Consider the following 19705-nt stretch of genomic DNA (forward strand, 5'->3'; position numbering starts at 1 on the left):
CCCAAGTGGAACAGATGCTATTGTGGGAACTGACAGTGCTGACTCAGGAAGCTGTGACGAGAGCAGCAAGAGAAGACATGGATGAAAAAACTTACAGCAAATTATCTCCTTGTTGACACCAAAATTTTGTACTGATGATGGGGAAACTTAGCAGTTTACCTTTAAAAAAATAAATCCATTTCTTTGCACACTGCAGCTCCCTGTTTTGGAAGTGGAATCTTCTGCATCCTACCAGTTGCCAAATGAAGGGAAGAATTAAGAGGCTGCAGCACAAAGCTGGGTAGGGTACACCTCAGTCAGCTGGTAATGCAAAACAAGCTCTGCTCCCTGTGTGCCTTTTGGGAGGACAGATCGTGTGGCAGCAGCAGGGTGAGGAGCCCACAGTATTTGTCTCAAATGCAGGACCTCAGCTAAGCAGTTTTGGTGAATGTGGCATCACCAATAATGTGCCACATTAACGTGAAAATGTTACAAAAAAAAAAAGTAAAAAACAGACCTGGAAGAGAAAGATAAGGTGTTTGCTCATCTTCTCCTAACGGTGTAATGCGCATGGTTCCATTTTTTTAAGTACTGCAGTGTTTTCTCAGCCAAAGCATTACCAAGCCTCTTCCCATTTGAGGCTGCCTTAAGGCCCAGAAGCTCCTAAAATAAAACAAATACATGACCATGATCAAGAAAGTCAAACCTTCAGTATCAGATAACATTTAGTGCAAAAAGTCTCCACACTCTGTGGGCTGGTAGGAACTCGTTCTGCTGGCGTTCCCTCGGGGTGACCACAGTCTTCTGGGTCAGTAGTTCACCTCCTCCTTCACACCAGGCAAGTTGTGCAGAAAAATGTCACAGCAGCTACAATGAGCATTATACCAGCTGCTGTGTCAGACAACACAGATGCAGCTGGAAAGGCAGTTCCTGCTGGGTTATGTAAGATTTTCCCTCAAATGTAGCTGCACTAGCAGAAAACATTGCTGTCATTAGGAGACTGCAAGATAAAACTTTCACTTTCCCTTTGCCTTTACATCACTCTGTATTTTATCAGATAAAAGGTTCTAAATGATTACTAGAGCAAATAGCAGAAAAAGAACATAGTATTTTGCGTGCCTTGGGAAAGTTATTGTGCACTCCTATCAATCTAAGCCTCTCTACTACTGCTTGGGTAGCTCCAAGTGCCTCAGGGCTTTTACAACTTCGTCTTGGTACTTTCATTAATACACACAGAATTAATATGCACAGAACAAGAAATGGTGAGCCTGGTGGGAAAAAAAGTCTACAGTAGGTAGAACTTGTGACTGGCAATATTGATAGAAGCCCACCAGGAACAGCAACCAAGAGAACTGTTTGAATCTTCAGTTTAATAATGTTTGTTGGCACAACATTTAAATCATCAGATAATGATGACCAGTAACAAGTCTCACATGCATCCCCAGCTTGCCAGCAGTACCTTGCTAGCAGCAATTCAGACTAATTTTCTACATATCAATGTTTTATGCTGCAAACTCTAGCTTTGTAACTCATGTTTCTGATTATTTTAAGCGTGTAAGAACTTCTGAATAGATATGTATTAGACAGCTCAATCCTCAAAACTGGCAGTTAATAAGAAAATTCTTTAAGGCCCAGGTTTTATGCTTATACCCTGCTGACATTTTTTCTCCTTTTTCAGGCCCAATGAAAAATTTAAAAGTGCTCTATTATGTGATGTTCATAAATTGGCAAATACCCTGACTGAGGTCACCTGCAGGAGGTAAAGTTCTATGTTATGGGTTTGCTTTTTAATTTATTTTATTTTTAACTTATTTATCCAGTGCTGGTAAAGTGCTTCTTTACCACCACTTCATATCTACCATTTGATTGTGCTCATCAGCTATTTTATGGCTGCATTCCAGTAGCCAGTAATGTAATAAAAGTATTCAAAATATAATTTCCTGATTTAGTGAACAGGTGATATGTTAAGTAACAAGACTATGGATGGCCTTCAGAGGAAAATTATGTCAATCTCAACAACACATGGAAATTATTGTGTAATTAAACGATTTAATTACATTAACAGCCCCGCCTTTTGTGAGCCTTCGATTTGTTTAAATCCTGAGCTAATAAACTGTCTTTGCATTTTCGATGGTCAGCGCACAAATGCCTTGGCACGCGAGCTCACCCTCCGCTGAGTGCAATTTGATCCAGCAGAGGTGTGTCGGTGATTTGGCCGCGGGCCGGGCAGGCGGAATGGGCTGCGCTTCAGCAGGTGGAATGGAAGACCCCGCCCACTCTGACACCCTGAGCTGCCAGGGCATTGTACTCCGCCACTGCCTTCTCCGTTTGCAGCACCAGCACCTCAATCCCGTTCCTCTTCAGATAGTCCACAGTGGATGCTGGAACCTCGGAAGAGAAAAGAAATCACAAAAGCAAGAATCAGATTATTTTCCCCTTAAACTGTAAGAAAACCAGACACTGATACCATTTGTTAAACATGACTTAAGTCACTGCCAGTAGCCAAAATGACAATGCTCAGATAGGTCTAAGATTGATTTAATTTTTTTTCTCTTCAATAAAGCTACTTTTATACACATAGCTCCCGTACCTCCTTAGCACACTTTAAAATGTGGTCCTCTCTAACAAAAATAAATAGAATTGGAGCTAAAGGAATTTAATCTAAAGAAGTTGTTATTCATCCCACCAGAAAGCTAAAGACTTGCTTCTCACCAAGTAAAGCTCAGCACTTCTGATCTGAGCTTTCTGTAGCTAGTTTATCTGCTGAAATGACACCCTGGCAACAATTGTGACAAGAATGCCTAATTACCAAGGTATTTACAGCAGGCTAGAGAGCCAGTTATAACCTATTGCAAGAGGAGGGGACTAATGACATTCTGAAAAATTCTTCTTGTTTCATTTGCTCCTGTAGCAGAACATAAACCTGTTTACTGCTTGGCATGGACACTAATACAGAGGAGCTCAAATGATGTTTTTTTCAGGACCTGAGGGACCCCTGACAGGAGCTCATTCACACTGAACCTCAATCTTTTTCCCTCAGTGAAGCATCATCGATTTAATTTTTTTCCTCCTAATCAGAGGGAGAGGGAAAACAAACAGTTCTCTTTATGCTTGTCACAGCACAAAAACCTACCTGCAAAGCCTCACTCATGCCACGACCAATCACCACAGTTTTAACTCCCTTCTTGACAACTTCTTCAAGGTCAGCTGGCTGCACTCCTGGAGAATGCTAAGTGTCAGGGAAGGAAAATAATAGTCTGTGTACTGACAGCATCAGGCAGGAAAGCTGTGTCTGTGTGTCCTGAACACACAGCAGCAGGGTAAATTAACAGAACCAGAATGTAACACAACTCTCTTCTGTACATACACACAGTAGATAACATTAGAAATTGAAAAAGGTATTTAATATGCAGATGAAGGATGATAATTATTTGATTGATGGCAGGATTATAATTCCTTATTAAATAAAACTAAAAAGATGCATTACAAATTTCTTAAACTTTTATGTCTTAACTTCTGGCATTTTATAAATATTAACAATTAAGGTGAAATCAATAAATTGCAACAATACTGTTGTTTGATTTCAAAATAACAAAACCTACTTGAAAGAAAGATGGTTGCAAGCCAAAGTTTCCTCACTTTAAATACAAAGAACTCCTCAGATAATTAAAATTATTAAGTAATTTTCTTGTTTACTTTGCAAATCTCACTAAAGAGGACTGAAATTTATTGGGTAGCTTAATTTCAGTTAACAGCTTGGATTTCTGCACTATTCTTTATTTTGAGAACAGAATATTTGAATCCAAATGCCTCAGAGAAAGAAGGAACTTACACAGCACATTAACAGATGTTTTAAAAAGTACACCCACTTACTGCTATTATGCTTTAAACATATGAATGTATAACACACCTATAATGCTAATATAAAACATTATTATGTTACCCTAATTCTCCTCCTGGATTCAGTTTCTATCTGTCTCCATGTGGTCAAGAGTAAGATACTGGACATCCTGTGGCTATAATTTGGCCCCTCTTTGGTGTGTATTTTTAAAACATAAATATTATTTATGTTTAAAGAAATATTTAAATATTATTATAAGAAATAATATTACTATTTATTATTTTATATAATAACATATTATTTTATTAGCTTATGTATAATTATATAAAATATTATAATTAATATTTTATATAATAATAGGCAATGATATTTATTAGTATAATATTATTATAAATATTATAAATATTAATTATGTTTTAAATAATAACCCTCCTTTTTATTTTAAGTAGAATTCTGAAGTTCAGAAGTTTTTGAGAGGTCTGAGTTTCTCACTTGAAGCAGCTAATGCCATGGTGGACTCATGGAGAATGGGGCAAGTAAGACTTTCCCAGCTAAAACAAACACATGAGCTCCTAAAGCTGCAGGTGAAAAAAGCCTTGCACTGTAGAGTGCCACTTCCAATGCATAAAATAAACTTATTCCACAGGAAAGTCTTCAGCATGGCTGATGTCTGAAATTTCAGTAACAGAGATGATTCACCTTTATGGTTCTCCAAGTTCACAGAATCCTAGAACACCTCAAGTTGGAAGGGATCCATGAGAATCATTCACAGGACCATCTTAAGCTAAGCCACGACTTAAGAGCACCATCCAGATGCTTCTGGAACTCTGACAAGCTTGCTCTATAACCACATCCCGTGGCAGAGCCTGTTCCAGAGCCCGAGCATCCTCTGGGTGGAAAGCCTCCTCCTGACACCCCATCTGAACGTCCCCTTGCAGCTTGACTCCATTTCCATGGGTCCTACTGCTGGTCACCAGAGAGATCAGCACCTTGCCTGCACTGCCCTGCCTCTGGAAAGTGTACACTGTGATGAGGTCACCCCTCAGCTTCCTCTTCTCCAAGATGAACAAGCCAAATGCCCTCAGCTGCTCCTCATAAGCCTTGCCCTCAAGGCCTTTCAGCACCTTCATCACCCTCCTTGGAACACAGTCTAACAGTCTGATGTCCTCCTTAGGCTGAGGAGGTGCCCAAAACTGCACACAGAACTCGAGGTGGGGCTGCTGCAGCGCAGAGCAGAGTGGGACAAGCACGTCCCTCAGTGTGCTGTGCTTGACACACTCCAGGACATGTCTGGCCCTTTGGGCTGCCAGGACCATGGGCTGTGTTCCCCTTAGTCCATTTACATTCCATACCCACACCTGGAATGCAGAACTCACTTGAATAGGCAGAGCCTTCTCAGACCACATCACTCTAAGTACTTGTTTATGACAGAATAGGCAATGCTTTTCCTTTGGGGTTTTTAAGTAGACTCAAAACTTAGACAAGAAGAATTGGTGTGTTTTACTGCAATTACAATAATTAGAATTCTGGAGAAGGTTTGCTGTCACGTGAGAAGCTCTCCTGAGACCTTAAAGCCGCGGAACAAAAGGATTTTCTTTGGTTACACAGGACACTTTGATGCTAGTAAGAAACTACTGTTGCTACAGGAAACATGTAACATGATGAAATAACTGTATCATTGTTGATTTGACAGCAGATTTTCTTGCCTGCTCTGTTCTCTGGCCTTCATTTCAGCAATACCTATGTCTTTTCTCCTGCCATTAGCAGATGGCACTGAAATGCAGCCAGCCAGGGAGAGAGGGTGCCATTCATCCCCAAGGGTAACAATAACTGTTAGTGCCCAGTTACAGAACCTTGCAGGGCCAGTCATACAATTTTCCTGATGAAAAAATGCTTCACTAGACAGCAGTGTGACAGCAGAGGAGGAAAGGAAGCAATTTATTTCCAACTAGAGTGCAGGACATGACCAGCACTGCTTGTTTTCCACACTTCAGTTCCAGCTACCTCCAGGAAAAACATGCTTAAGGAAAGTAGGCAAACAACTTCATCTTTAAAAAACTGGGCAGAAAATGCAGCTGATGAATCTCACAGTTTCCAGTGCTGGCAAAATTAAATTTTTGACAGTTCTTCTCAACATTGGAGATGCAGTCTAGAAAAAGCTTAGTTCTATTCTTAATATTTGTTTTTTGCTATTTCTTTTAAAAGAAAATCACTTCATTCCTCAGCTGCAAGGATAGAACTGACCTAAAGCAGGAGCTTTACAAGTGACTTACATAAGGCTTACTTTAGATATGTACTTTTTACTTCCTGATTAAATAAAAAGGATGCCAGAAAACCTACTTCTCCAGAGAACCCAACTATTCTTTTTCTCCTCCATTTTTAATTTAACATTGTTAAATTAACATTGTTTTTCAAGTCCTCTAAAAACTTATGGATTTAAATGTTTTACTTGTGACAAGAAGATATTCCTTGTTAGAAACTTTCAAAAGAAAGCACAGCCTCCTAAATGTTCGTAAGTGCCTATAATTTGAAACCAACGTTTTCCAGTGGTTTGAATAAATATAAAAATGTGGTTGAGATGGGAACTAGTTGGGAACTTTTTGGCTATTGTTACCTGTTCTGCTTCTCCAGCCATGTGCATATAAAGCACAAAAATGATACTGTCAAACAAGCAGACAGCAACTCTCCCACAAAACCCAGCCCTTTGAACAGCCAGTGAAAACTTATTTTTAAATAAGCAGGCCATAAATGAAATACATTTTAAAAGGTTACATACACAGCTACCTTTTTCTCTGCAAGGTGCAGATATCTTTGCATGACAACACCTTTCTCTTGGTGTTATATATTCTGCATAAACTGAACTCTGACAGGTTAAAAAAATTCTATTCTCCCAAAGATTACAGATGAAGTTGCAAACCCAAATGCTTTGTGTTTCAGTTGTGTCAAAATGAATCCAAGAGAGCTGCATCCTCTGCACGGATATACATCCCAGCTGCAGGTGCTGGGCCTGGTCACTACATTGTTGTTTTGTGCTTTAACTTTTGCTTTGAAAGTGTGGAACTTCTTTTTCCCTAACCAGTAATCTATCCCAGTGCAAGTCCTAATATGGGGAGAATTATCAACATCAAGTTCCCATCATAGCAATATTTGCTATACTGCTTCTAAATCAGAAACATCAATACTGCTCCATGCACTTCCTTCCAATTCTGATTGCATTTACAGATCAACTTTAAGGGCAAGCACTTAGCATATGGCTACCAAGAGAAGCCACTGTGTGATTAGCCAGACCATGAGCTTTTCACAGAGAAAATAGTGCATGAGACACTGTATCTGCATATTTCTCCTCTGAAATATGTACAAGGGACCCCAAGGAAAAGGATAAAAACTAAACCATATGCAATGTTGTCTTCCAAACACGCAAGGTCAGTTACTGTCTATTTTTTTTTTTTTTTACTTTTCATAATTTCTTTTCCTATCTCACTCAAGATAACTTCTGTTTCGACAGTCTGAGGAAAGGTTGTTACTGTTATCTTATGAAAACTGCACTCTTAGACAGATGAGGAATATTTTTTGAGAGCTCTAAGGTGTGTGAGAGTTGCCTGATGAGGGTGGCTGTCAGAGCTCAGGGCAACAATTGCTATATCCTGTTGCGTGTAGGACACAGTGGGACTGCAGCCCTCTGACCCCTCCACAAGTCACCTCCAAAACATATACTCAGTTCTTATCAGGAAAATCTAATGGTTAATGAAAGAAAAAGGCAGCTCACTGAATTTCTGGCTGGAGTTTTAACACTGTTCTCTGGACCATTCTGAGTCCTGTTTTAAATGCAGGGTACTAACCAGCAAACTTACATCAGTCCCGGTTTCTCGCCAATCCCATGTCCGGCTTCCTCCCGGCCATACTTTGCAGTCCTTATACGTTGTAGAGCAGCCCTTCACCTTCATCTGACCCCAAGAAAGGGAAGCAATTTCAGGGGAAGACATCACAAAGTGGAACTGAAGTCTGGAAAAAGGATATTTAATACTTAACATCAGGCCAGCATATGCAGCACGTTAATAAAAACAGAAAATTCTGTCCTCGCCCCAAGGAGCGAGGAAGGAAATGCTGTTACAGACTTTATCCACGTGGTTTTGTGACAACAGACTTGAACTGAGGATCAGCAGATCTGTTGAATTACCAGTCCTCTTGGGGATTTTGTGCAGGATTTTGGGCAAATCATTTTGTGTGCTAAATCTGTTTGAGTGTTGGATGTTCAACTTTTAAAACTATCAACAGGGATCAGGTCCCAGAATATCCTCTCACATCTGGGTTTTAATCTTCTCCCCAAAATGAACAATAAGGATGATAATAATTTCCTAAAATACCATAAATCTGCACTATTTCATTGGCCACTTTCTTCTTTTACCATTAAAGTAGTAAATGAGGTTAAAAGGAAATGCCAAACAAACCCAAACCCAACAGTAAAGCCATGAACCAAAGAGTGTCACTGTCACATTGCTACAGAAAACAAGACTTTCAGGGGTGTAAAGGGGTCAGGCTTTCCCCAGACACTGCTGACAGAGACCAAGTCTCCCAGGATTATACATCCAAATAAAAACTTGTCTAATTGTTTGACTTCCATCTTCATTGTTTCAATTTAAATCCATTATTTCTAATCCTTTCTATTGGGGACAAGTAGAACAGCTTAATCTTTGTCTTTTTCACCTTTTTTTTTTTGTTTTGTTTGTTTTCTTGATGATTTCACACGGTATTTTTCTTTTCTTTCATTTAGATTAAATAAATATCCCCTCAGTCATTTTTTCTAAGTCTCTGCTTATTTTCTTCCTTTCTCCTGTAGCAGCCAACCACTGGTACACATCTTCCTTTGATGTCTGTTGCCTGGAACTTGCCAGAGCCTTATCAGTGCCCCTGTATCCCAGCTGCTTTTTGGTGAGCGCTGCAGCGATGTCGGGATCTGCTTCCACAACCACTGCTGGGCACCAGCAGGGCAGGGACCCTGCCTCACAAACTCCCTGTCAGCTCCCCACAGAAACCTTCCCCTCCTCAGAGTCCCTCAGGGACTGCAGTCTGATTGCTGTGGTGATTCTGGCACTGGATGCAAAGAGAGGAATCACAGGGTGATGATCCCCTGGAAATGCTTTGGACTAGCGTGGCAGTCCACTGACACCTCTCCAGGGCAGAGTCACCTTTCTGCCCTTCCAATTCACATGGCTGAAATCCACATTTTGAAGAAAACTTGATGTTTCTCCAGTAAAAAAGGTCCATCTCTGCCTAATCCAGAACATCTCTGTAGCAGATCCTTCCAGATACACAGATTCTCACCCTTTATTGTTTAATTGTTTACATTCACCAAGAATTGAATAGTTTGAATTAATTACATGAACCCTGGCAGCACAGATTAAAGACACTGCCCTTGCAAAAGATAAATCTTTGGATGACCACGCTTCCAGTCCTCCTGGAAGCCTCCCTTCCTGTCTTGCACGAGCTACAAAAGATGCAGCACTGCCAGACAGGACGTGCTCTCCTTGGATTGCCAGAAGCAGATCTCAGTATCCCACCTGAAACACTGCATGAAGGAAAAAGTGCATTACTTTGGATTCAGCACAGGACTGGTCTGCCAGAGGTGGGGCAATTCTTTTCCTTCTCACTCCTGTGTGGAGTTAGTGGCACATGTGTCCTTTCAAACAGGAAGCAAGGCAAGCACCTACAGGGGACTGAAACTTGCTCGTATTAATTCACTCTAGATTCTCTCATCGCACATCCACAATGCAATGGATTCAAGCAAAGATTTGTAAGATTATTTTTCTAAAGGTCTGCCTGAAGGGATATTCCAGCTGAAGAAATAACCAGCAGTAGTCCCAACAGAATGAAATGGAAGAGTAAAGGCTGAATAAAGCAGCCAGAACCTGGCTCTGAAGAATAAAAATAATTTTTGCCTGTGCTACTTTTCAGATGAAATGGTAGAATTAGACCTGGAGGTTAGACAGAGGTGAATGAACAATAAGATGATCAGGAATATTACATTCCCCAGTCCAAACAGTATCATAAGGCTGGAACTGTGCAATGAAACAGGCATAAACTGCAAATGGGAGAGCAAGGATTCCATGCTACCTTTTCCAAACAGCATAAAAACAAGTAAATAGCAGAAATGAAGCAACACAACTTAAAAGGCACAAATAAAAATTTATCCTCTAAAACCATTTCCCATAATACTGCCAGAGATTATCAGTAAGGTGAGACCACTAGAATAAATAAGAATATCTTAGAGTGGGAATGAACTCATTGATAGGAACTTTGGGCATCCTTGGATGTAGAGCATGCTCCAATCACTGAGGAGCAGGAAAATAGCTCTCAAACAAATTATTTTTTTAATTATTCACTGTGAGAAATGTAAAGTATCAAAATATACATTAACACTTAAGATCAAGAGACCTTGAGTTCACTGACTTGCAAGTACAACCTAAAATTGCAATTTCTGCAAACTGCAGTAGTCCAAACACAAAGAGATGAGGAGCAGAAATGGCTAAGGACTCCACAAGCAAAGTCATGAGAGTTTAAAAACATCAGAAATAAAGGAAGTAGAACTTAAAAGGAGGCAAAATGCACGTTTATGCCAGGAGGCTATACTGAAAGAGAGAAATGAAGCGCTGGATTAGGATGGCAGAAGACAAAAGCAGCTGAGAAGGAAGCGGAAGCAAGCTGAGATTGAATTGCAGCTGGGCAAGCTGGTGGACTTTAAGATTGCCAGTGCACCTTTCTTCTGCGGAGGTAACCAGCAACAAATGGAACAAAGAGGTGAACGAGAGCAGTGCACCCGAGGACATTTTAAGATGCTGCAGAAAGAAAGGAAGTTTTGTAAAATCCAATGGGCAACCTGAGACTGAAGAGGATACAAGGGGAAGAGTAAATGGGTGTGCGTGAAGTTTTGGGCAGAACAAATTCCTGTAAGGTGTCAGAAGGCAACGTGGCTCTCCAGCGCTGCCTTGGGAGCAGGGTCAGGAGGAGGGCGACTTCCCATTCCAGGGGATGCAGCAGCCAGAGGAAGGTCAGGATTAAAAACTGACAGGAGGGAGGCAAACAGAAAGGACGGGAGAACTTTAGATCAACTGTGTAGGGAGGGGGAAGGTGTCAAGTTCACGAAGGAGGAAAACACACTTTGGGAATTTGGCAATTCCTTTTCGCTAGGGAGCCTTGTGACGGCAGTTAACCGGAGAGCTCACGGGGAGCTGGCACTAAGAGAAGAGGGGGAATAGCACTTGGTGAATACAGCGGAGAGAAGCAAGGAGATAAGGACAGAGACCGCTGAGAAGCACCGCGGGAGGGGTGGAGACGGGAGTTGGGAAGGGAAGGCGCAGTTGAGGACCGCCCGAAGCACGGCCTGGCGTGAGGGGCACAGGGACCGGGTCAGGACCGGGGCAGCCCCGGCGCCGGCCTCGCGCTCCCGCCCGCTCCCCCCACGGAGGCTCCGTCACGCGCCCGCACTCACCGCCCCTCGCGCGCGACCCCACGGCCCCGCCAGGCTCCGCCTCCGCCCGGCCCCGCGGGGAGGGGGCGGGACCTCCAGGCTGCCACGCTCTCATTGGACAGCGTTTTTTGTCGGCCCCGCCCTCCGCACATTCCGATTGGTCGGTCCATGGGTCTATCCCCGCCCCTGCCCCGCCTTGTTTTCATTCCCCCTCGCCGCGCGCGGCGGAGGGGAGCCGGCTCGCACCGCTCTGGCCGCCGCCCCCTGCCCTCCCCTGCCTTCATCGTCCCCCCGGTGCATTGTGGGATAGTGGCGGCCCGGCCCGGCAGCGCCCCCTCCTCCCTCCCCCTCCCCAGCTCCTTCTCCATCCCCAGGTCCAAGATGGCGGCGGCGGCGGCGGCGGCTCCTCCGGCCCCATCCCCGCCGCCCCCTGCCCCGGCGGGCCCGCGCTGCCCGGGCTCCTGGCCCAACTTCGCCGTTGTCTGCTCCTTCCTTGAGCGCTACGGGGCCCTGCTGGACCTGCCCGAGCTGCCCTTCCCTGAGCTGGAGCGCGTCCTGCAACCGCCGCAGGAGCCCGGAGACCAGGGTAAGCGACTCCCATAGCTCTCCCGCCGGCCCGCTCCGGGGCGGCCGGCTGAGGGGGGCCCGGGGGGCGGAGGGGGGGCCGGGGCTGTCCCCCCCCCGCCTCCTCCCGGCCCCGGGGGTGGAGCGCGCCGAGGGAGAGGAGGGGCCTGGGATTCCCGGGGGGAGGGGAGCCCTCTCTCCCTGTTTTTTGGGGGGGAGCAGCTATTTGTGCGTATATATTGGGGGAAGAGCTGCCTGCCCCCGCGGCGGGCTCGGGAGAGAGGTGGGGGACTTCCCCTTCCCCTCTCCTCCCTCTCAGTGCCGCCTGTGACCCCCCTCCGTCCCTCCCTCCCCCCCCCCCCTCCCCCCCGTTTCCCTGGGTTCGTTCCCGAGCTCTGTGCGGGTGGGACTCCTTGCAGAAAACAGGCATAAGACGAAATAACTATTTTCGTTCAGCTTGGCGCTGGTAGCCGGTCTCTCTTCCACCTCCTCCCTTCCTCCCTTCCCCACAGCTTGGGGGGGTGCTTCACAGCCTCTTCCCCCCCTCCCCCCAATATCTCTGCCCGTTTTTACCTCTCCCCCGAAACAAGAAGGGCACGCACGCACACACATGTGCAAACACATGGGAATGTCCCGGTCCCCAGTGAACCCCCCCCCCCCCCTTTCACCTCGCTATATCTGGGATGAGGAATGGGGGTCACGGAGAACCCCTGAGCCCCCCCACGGCTGCTGTTGTGGGCCGTCTCCTCCCCACACACACAGCCAGCCATTGTGTGCCACCTCCATTCCTCTCTTCTCCCCCCTCCTCCTCCCCCATCCCCTCTTCCAGTTGCGGGGGGGACAAGCTGTGTGCTCGCTGCCGCTCCCCCGCCGCCACCTGAGACGTGCGAGCTGGAGGCGCAGGTTATGCACTCCGCTGTTTGCTTCCGAGCTGCTCTCGCTCTCCTCTCCTCCCTCTCCAGGAGCAGCTTTGGCTGCCAGACTCTCTAATCCCAGCTGCCCGCGATGGATGCGGGAGGGCCCGGGCCGAGAGAGCAGCCTGGGCAAGGAGGGCTGTGTGGAGGCGGCCGCAGGAATACAGAGGGGAGGGAGCTTGTTGCTCTTGATCTCTTGTCTCTGTTATTCGTTCGGTTGTTGCCTCTGCACTCTTGCCACATAGGGAGCCCGTGCGGCGCACGGCGCATGCTCGGCGCGGCCCCTTGGAAACTTCCTGCTGCTGGAGGAGCCGGCTCGGGGCTGCTCCTGCTCCGGCAGCCCCTGCTCTCCCAAAACGCGCTCGCCCTCGCCTCCTTCCCCACCGAGCCCACCCTGCCTGCGGCGGGGAACGGGGGTTATGTGCTTAAATCGGCGTGTAGGCCTTTCCTCGTAGGAAGGAAGTTGTATTTTGCTAAGTGCAGGTGTCCTGTCTGTGAATTCACGGCAGCCGCGGTTGAAACAGAATGAAATATAATTAATATGTTTCCTCCTCGTGTTGTCTGTCAATATGAAAGCGACAGCTGAAATCTACAAAATTCTTAAAACAGGGTTAGCTTTGTGGAAAAACTTATGTTTTGATTCATTTCCCCACCACTCCTGTACCTCTTACGTTATATAAAGGACTGGATCGTTTTTGAGAAACCGCTTAGAAAAAATGTTGTTTTCTTAAATTGTTGCAAAACTTATTAATAAAAACCACCAACACATTTAAAAGTTTGAATTTTTAGTGAAAACAGTAATTTTAAAGTGGTGTTCGCAAAGAAAACTTAATGTTCTTATTGTGTTGCATGGAGTGGATATGTAAAAGTAATTTAGTTGTGTGAACTGCAAAATAAATTAAACTGAAAGGGTGAGATAGTGGCCTCTGTTTTAAAAATATGCATATTATTAAAAATATGCTTATTATTATGCATATATAATATGCATTAAAAAAACCCTCAAACACCATAATTTCTGATGACTTTTAGTTGCATGATGGGGGTTGTCAACATGGTGGTGTTTCCTGCATGACTCTTTTCTAAAAAGATTTCAAATTACTTCTGTTATGGAGTTTACTTCATGGCTTGATTTGACACTTGTCAAATGTTTAAACTTTTCTTTGTATCGCCCTTCCTGTTTGGCAAGGGGCAGGTTATTTTCCCTGTTTTAGAACAGTCCCCCCAAATGGGAGCAGATGCAGCTTCTGAAAATGTCATGTCTGAAGTACTGGGGTTCTTTGCTTCTGCCTGGTGTAGCTGATGTAACTGTAGAGATAATTCTCATCTCTGTAAAAGAAAGAGTGGAGGTGTGAAAAACAAACTTGGATAATTCTTGATGTTTTGTCTGGTAGTTGGTGGGTGTCTTGGTATCTTTTCCTTTGATGAAACCAACTTGTTGGGCTTGGTCTGTGGTCTTGGGCTATGGTACACATTATTGCTGGTGTGTTTTACATTTTTGGGAAAATGGCTGCAGTGACTATGTTTCTCTACTGATTTTTGCTTCAGGTAGCCCTCAAGGTGGTGTTTTTAAGGGTACAAGTCATAAAGTTGCTAAACACTGATGGAAAACTGAAGGGGTTCTTTTATTGCTGAATATCTGTAATTTACAACTGTATGTAGTTTTCCTTGGAATGCAAAAGGATTTTGATTTCATTTGCAATGTACAGTTAGTTTCACTTTTGATACCAGCTTTGCTTGACAGTGGATTTGCAGTGGCATTGTAAAATTGAAAGAAATGTCTATGGAACCTCAAAGTGTTGGGCTCTTTCTCCTGAATTTTTTAGAAACTGGAGCAAGTTTTAAATCTGAACTGTGACATAAAACCTATTTGTAACTCCTCTTCATGTCACTTTTGCAATCAAGTAAGGGAATCAGTAGTTTGAGGGTTTCCTTAATTATCTTTGAAAATGTTTTGATGCTCAGCAGTTTAAAAATGTGGGGGTTTTGTTTGGTTGTTTTTGTTGTTTGTTTGTTTTTTTGTTTTTTTGGTTTTTTTTTTAAGCATGGCCTATATTGTCTTGTCTAAAGAGTTACTCTTGGGAGATGCCAGCAGAAGTTATTTCCTTTATATAAGGATCCCTAAGGAGAACAAGGAGCTTAAGTTTGGATGTTGTTCAGCAGTTGTATAACAGTCATATTTTCTTTCCTGTTAACAATTAGAACAAAGTACTTGCTCATTATTAAGGCAGCAAGGTATAACCTTTCCCCACAGGAAGGGATGTTGAGCAGATGCTGACAGCTAGGAAGCTATCAGTTATTTCTTACAGGCTTTTGAGAATTTTGTTATCACATAGACAGTGCTTGAACTTTGCTGTATTACTTCTGCTTAACTGAGAATTTCAAGGCAAATAGTAAGGACAGCAATGCTCAGGTGTGAATAGTTTTCAATAATAGTCTGACTGATTGAGATATCAAAATAACCTGTATTAGTTGCACATTAGATTCTTTAACCAACTGTACACAGATGGGATTTAGTGGGTAATGTAAAACATACTTGATTGGGAAAGTAAGAATGTATAGTGTTGATTTCACCCCTCAGTATTGTGGAATACTGAGATACAGAATAGTGGGATAAACTGATAGATCTGCAAACAGTCTGCTACTTATAAAAGCTCTGTGATAAAATAGCTTGATTTTTCTGGCTGGTGGCTCATTTAAAAGTTGCAACCATTCAAAAAAAGTAATATGAACTATAGTTATCTGGTGAAGATTTTATTTTATGAAGAATAATTACCTTGCATTTATGAGTGCTCATTCTTGCTTTAAGTACAATGTTGTGACTAGAGTTGCAGTTTTGACACTCTTGAATGTCTTAGGAAGAAGTAAAGTTGAGTGTCTGTCAAGATGGTGACAGTGTTAACTCACAGAATTTGCTAGTTGCTATGCCTGCAGAAGTAAGTTGTTTTTTGTAGGTTTTATTAAAAAGCAACTGCTGTGATTTAACCCCAGTTGGAAGCTCAGCCGCATGCAGCCACTCACTCAGTGTCCCCTGGTGGGATGGGGGAGAGAATTGGAAGGATAAAAGTGACCCAACCAGTGGGCTGAGAGAGGCAGTTTATTAAGGAAAGCAAAATGAGGAATTTGTTCACCACTTGCCATGGGCTGGCAGGTGCTCAGCTCCAGGACAGCAGGGCTCCATCACGTGTAAGGGTGGCTTGGGGGGACAAATGCCATGGTTACCAATGTTCTAGTCTTTCTTCTAGCCCAACTTTACATGCTGATCATGGCACCCTATGGGCTGGACATCCCTTGGGTCATTTGGGGTCAGCTGTCCTGCCTGTGTCCCTTGCCAGCTCCTTGTACACCTCCAGCCCCCTCACTGCTGGGGTCTGTGGGGAGCAGCAAAAGCTTTGGCTCCATGTGAGCGCTGCTCAGCAATAACAAAAGCAGCTTGGTGTTCACAGGCACAGGTTGCCCAGAGAAGCTGTGGCTGCTCCATTCCCTGGAAGTGTTCAAGGCCAGGTTGGATGGGACTCTGAGCAAGCTGGTCTGGTGGGAGGTGTCCCTGCCCATGGCAGGGGGTTGGAACTAGATGATCCTTAAGGTCCCTTGCAATCCAAACCATTCTAGGATGATCAACACTATTTTGAGGTACAAATCCAAAACAAAGCCCCATACCAGCTACTATGAAGAATATTAACTCCAAGTCCACCACAGGAACCCAATATATGATTTTAGGTGGAACGTCTGGTGGCTGAGAGCTGTCATTACAACCACATTGCTCTGCTTATATGCAAAACTAAGGTAATGCTACAGATCATTCTGCATTATGCTGTGGTACTGCATCTCCTTTGCCTCTGCTTGCTTCCAAAGGCAGAACTGCAAACTGGAACAAATTATCACAGGAAAGCAATACTTGTTCTCCTTGTTCTTACAAACATGTGCTGTAGTGGCTTTTTTGTTTGCTCGGGATTTTTTTGTTTAGTTGGTTTTTTTTCCTTGGCTTGTTTTTTGTTGTTGTTGGGGGTTTTTTGAGATGTTATTACTTGCAGTAGAAGAAAAATTGCAAATTTAAATAGTAAAAAATGTGGTAGAGGGGAGCAAAACCTATATTTTTATTTAGGGCTGTGTTTAAAGAACCATGCTATCAAGTCACCACGTCCTTTGTGTCAGTAAATAGCTCGAGAATTGGTATAAATGTTAATTAAGCACTTGGTCTCTTGTGAATGAAAATATTAGTAGAATGTTAGCTTGCACAACAGAAATCTAATTTTACACATGACTACGCAAAACACTCGCTGGTTTGCCGGGTTCCCTGGTGAGTGAATGGGAGAGCCTCTCCCGGAGGTGAATGGCATCTTCCAAAGTGTGCTAGGCTGCATTAGCTCATCGATTTTTGCAGGCTTTTCTTAGCTGTGTGGTGTTTGATTTGTTCTTCATTGAAATGGTCACAAGTACACATGCTTTGTGTGTGCTGTCCAGTAAAATTGCATCACAATCTTGTTGCTGAAGACCATACTAAAGGTGGTCTTGAAAATAACAAGTGAGTTTTATGTGGATTTCCAGCCTGAAGCACTCTTCCATACTCTCACTGCAACTCAGACTTCTTTATCACCTTTGACTCTTGGCAGTCACCCTGACAGACTGACCTAGCCTGGAAGATTGTTGCTTAATTACAGCATGAATGTGTTATGTTTGTTTGGAGTGTTGTAATAAAACCGCTCTGCACATGTTGACAGGGGTGTAAATGATTTAAAGAAAGACGTGGTGAGGTGCAAATGCCTGGTGGGAGGTTCATTTTCCTGGATATTTTCTCCCCTTTTTTGTCTTTATAATGACTGCTTAGGTTAAGGGCAGGCAGCTATGGAAAATCTGTGCAAACCATTTATAAGCAGTACCTGTTACTACATCATAGACCTGAAAAAAAGTCTTTGGGGATATCAGAGCTTACTACTAAAGCAGCAAGTTCTCTTTTATAAGGTGCTGTGTTTTTCTTGATTCTTCTATAGATCTAAAACATTTTTCAAATTAATTTGGATATTGAAATCATTTGTTTTCAGTAGGTTATGTTGGTGGTTTTTTATTGTCATTGCAATACTTCAAGAAAGCAATACAATGTTAAGCTTAAGGGTTCTTAACCATTCTCTGAAGAAGTTAACGATTAACATTGACTTAAACTGCTGCTGAATATTTATATATCTAGGAGAAAGATACCTGAAACTTTGTAGCTGTTTCATATAACTAGCAAAGGCAGCTCTATCTAACGACAAGGAGCTTGACAGACTCTCAAGCTCAAGATGAGCTGTGTTCCCAGTGATACAGGTAGTGAAATGGTGTTCTGTTAATGTGATTGATTTTTTCTTGTATTTAAATTTGATAATCAAGTGTATTTGTGTACTATGGATCAGAAGTTACAGGGTTGATGTGACTCTTAGGTGAAGTTGTGATACGTTGCAGTAACCCATAATATCCACAGAAGATTGGTTAGTATTAAAAGTAGGTGATAAATGTGATATGGAAGTACTGTCAGACATTGCTTCACTTTAAATTTAATAATTGATATTGTACATAAGATTTATTACCTGGTTGCAGTGAAGGATTAATTCATTTGACATCCTCTTATGTAAATGGCCAAGTTCTGACATAAAATGTTGGTAGTGTCTGTAGTGCTGGGTGGGTGGAGTTTATTCTCACTTTATATATCTCTGCATCTTCCTCATTAACATATTAGGTGTGTGGCTATATTGATATTAGAAGCTTTCTGCCCTGAAACTGTATCAGGAGGTAATGCTTTTCATCTGCTCTCCAGGCCTGAGTGGTCATGTCTTTTCACACCCAGTGAATAAGAAATTTTAACTGCTGTTCTGAATCAGTCAAGTAGTTATCACCTTTATGCAGGCTGCCCTGACTGTGTTTGTGGAATGTAAGTATATAACAGTGCCTTCCTGCTGAATCTAGGGACTCAACCAAAACATTTATGTCAAAGCCATTAATCCACCACCTGTTAGTAAAATGCTGCATTTTTAACTTAGCAGCTAACTACTGGAGAATAAAAACATAACCAGTGAACTTCAGAACTCAGTATATCTCTTCTGTGCTTGTTTCATTTTTTACTGTGATGGAGGCTCTACACTCATGTTTCTAGACACCAAATTAAATAATTTGTTGAAGATAGACTCCAGTGGCTTGGAGATGATATCCTCAAACGGCATAAGAGGGTTAAATCTGGAGAAAGTAAGTAGCACATCATTCTTGCACCAACTTCATGGCAAATAAGTCTCTAATGCAGAATAAACTCATCTGGGCTACGCTTCAGTCAGTGTAGATTAATCTGATGTTAAGGTCCATGTGCCACATCTACACATGCTTTTTGATCATTCATTTAAGGAGTGAAGTTTATCTTGGAAATAATTATCTCATAACTATTCCTATTTTGCTAGTTTTTCCATGGGGAGATTTCACACCTTTATGTGTGTTAAGCTGGCATGTCGGCTCATCCCAGTGTGCTTTCATATTTATGCTGTTAATGCAGTTTTTGGTAGACTCCACATCTCATGATCCAGCGTAGAAGCCAGGAGAGCACTGTACTTCTGGTGAGAGAAGCAGTTCAGTCCTTGCTAGTAGCACTGCCCATCTGAAAGAGATGGCAGAATGCCATATGGAATGGAAAAAAGGAACTTGGGACACTGCTCTTCAGGCATAGATGAGCTACAGAGCATCTGAGGCCCCCTCAAAGTTCAGCCTTCCTAGGGATTGTGCAGATTCTGTTGGAGCACGTGTCTCCATCAAGGAAGAGTGGTATGCTTTCAGTAGGTGGCTTTATTGAATTCCAACACAGCTTGGATGGTACAGAACTAGAGGAAAAGCTTCTGATATTACTTCCAATTCAGAGTCTTATTCAGGACAAGTGTATAAGACCCAGGAATATAGGTGGAAATTCTTGTGTCTGGGGTGAGATGGTGT

General features: G+C 43.2%; 2 protein-coding genes across 2 annotated transcripts in view; one reads left to right on the top strand and one right to left on the bottom strand.

Annotated features, from left to right (window-relative positions):
• Positions 1 to 601: 601 nt before the first annotated feature.
• AAMDC (adipogenesis associated Mth938 domain containing) lies at positions 602 to 11437 on the bottom strand. The gene is made up of 4 exons (XM_054270132.1): positions 11307 to 11437; positions 7672 to 7822; positions 3113 to 3208; positions 602 to 2367 (listed from the first exon to the last, which is right to left on the bottom strand). Exons 1-4 carry the CDS (start codon positions 11435 to 11437, stop codon positions 2227 to 2229), a joined length of 519 nt encoding a protein of 172 aa, XP_054126107.1. The 3' UTR covers positions 602 to 2226.
• Positions 11438 to 11453: 16 nt separating this feature from the next.
• RSF1 (remodeling and spacing factor 1) overlaps positions 11454 to 19705 on the top strand; it is a 61179-nt gene continuing 52927 nt past the window's right edge. Inside the window, exons 1-2 of the mRNA XM_054270133.1 lie at positions 11454 to 11586; positions 11674 to 11871. Coding sequence (XP_054126108.1) covers positions 11454 to 11586; positions 11674 to 11871 — 331 coding nt within the window. The remainder of the gene's footprint in view (positions 11587 to 11673; positions 11872 to 19705) is intronic.

This window comes from Melozone crissalis, unplaced genomic scaffold (assembly GCF_028551555.1).
Source record: "Melozone crissalis strain CALT ecotype California unplaced genomic scaffold, PUWL_Pcris_2 ptg000008l_1, whole genome shotgun sequence".
NCBI lineage: Eukaryota > Metazoa > Chordata > Aves > Passeriformes > Passerellidae > Melozone > Melozone crissalis.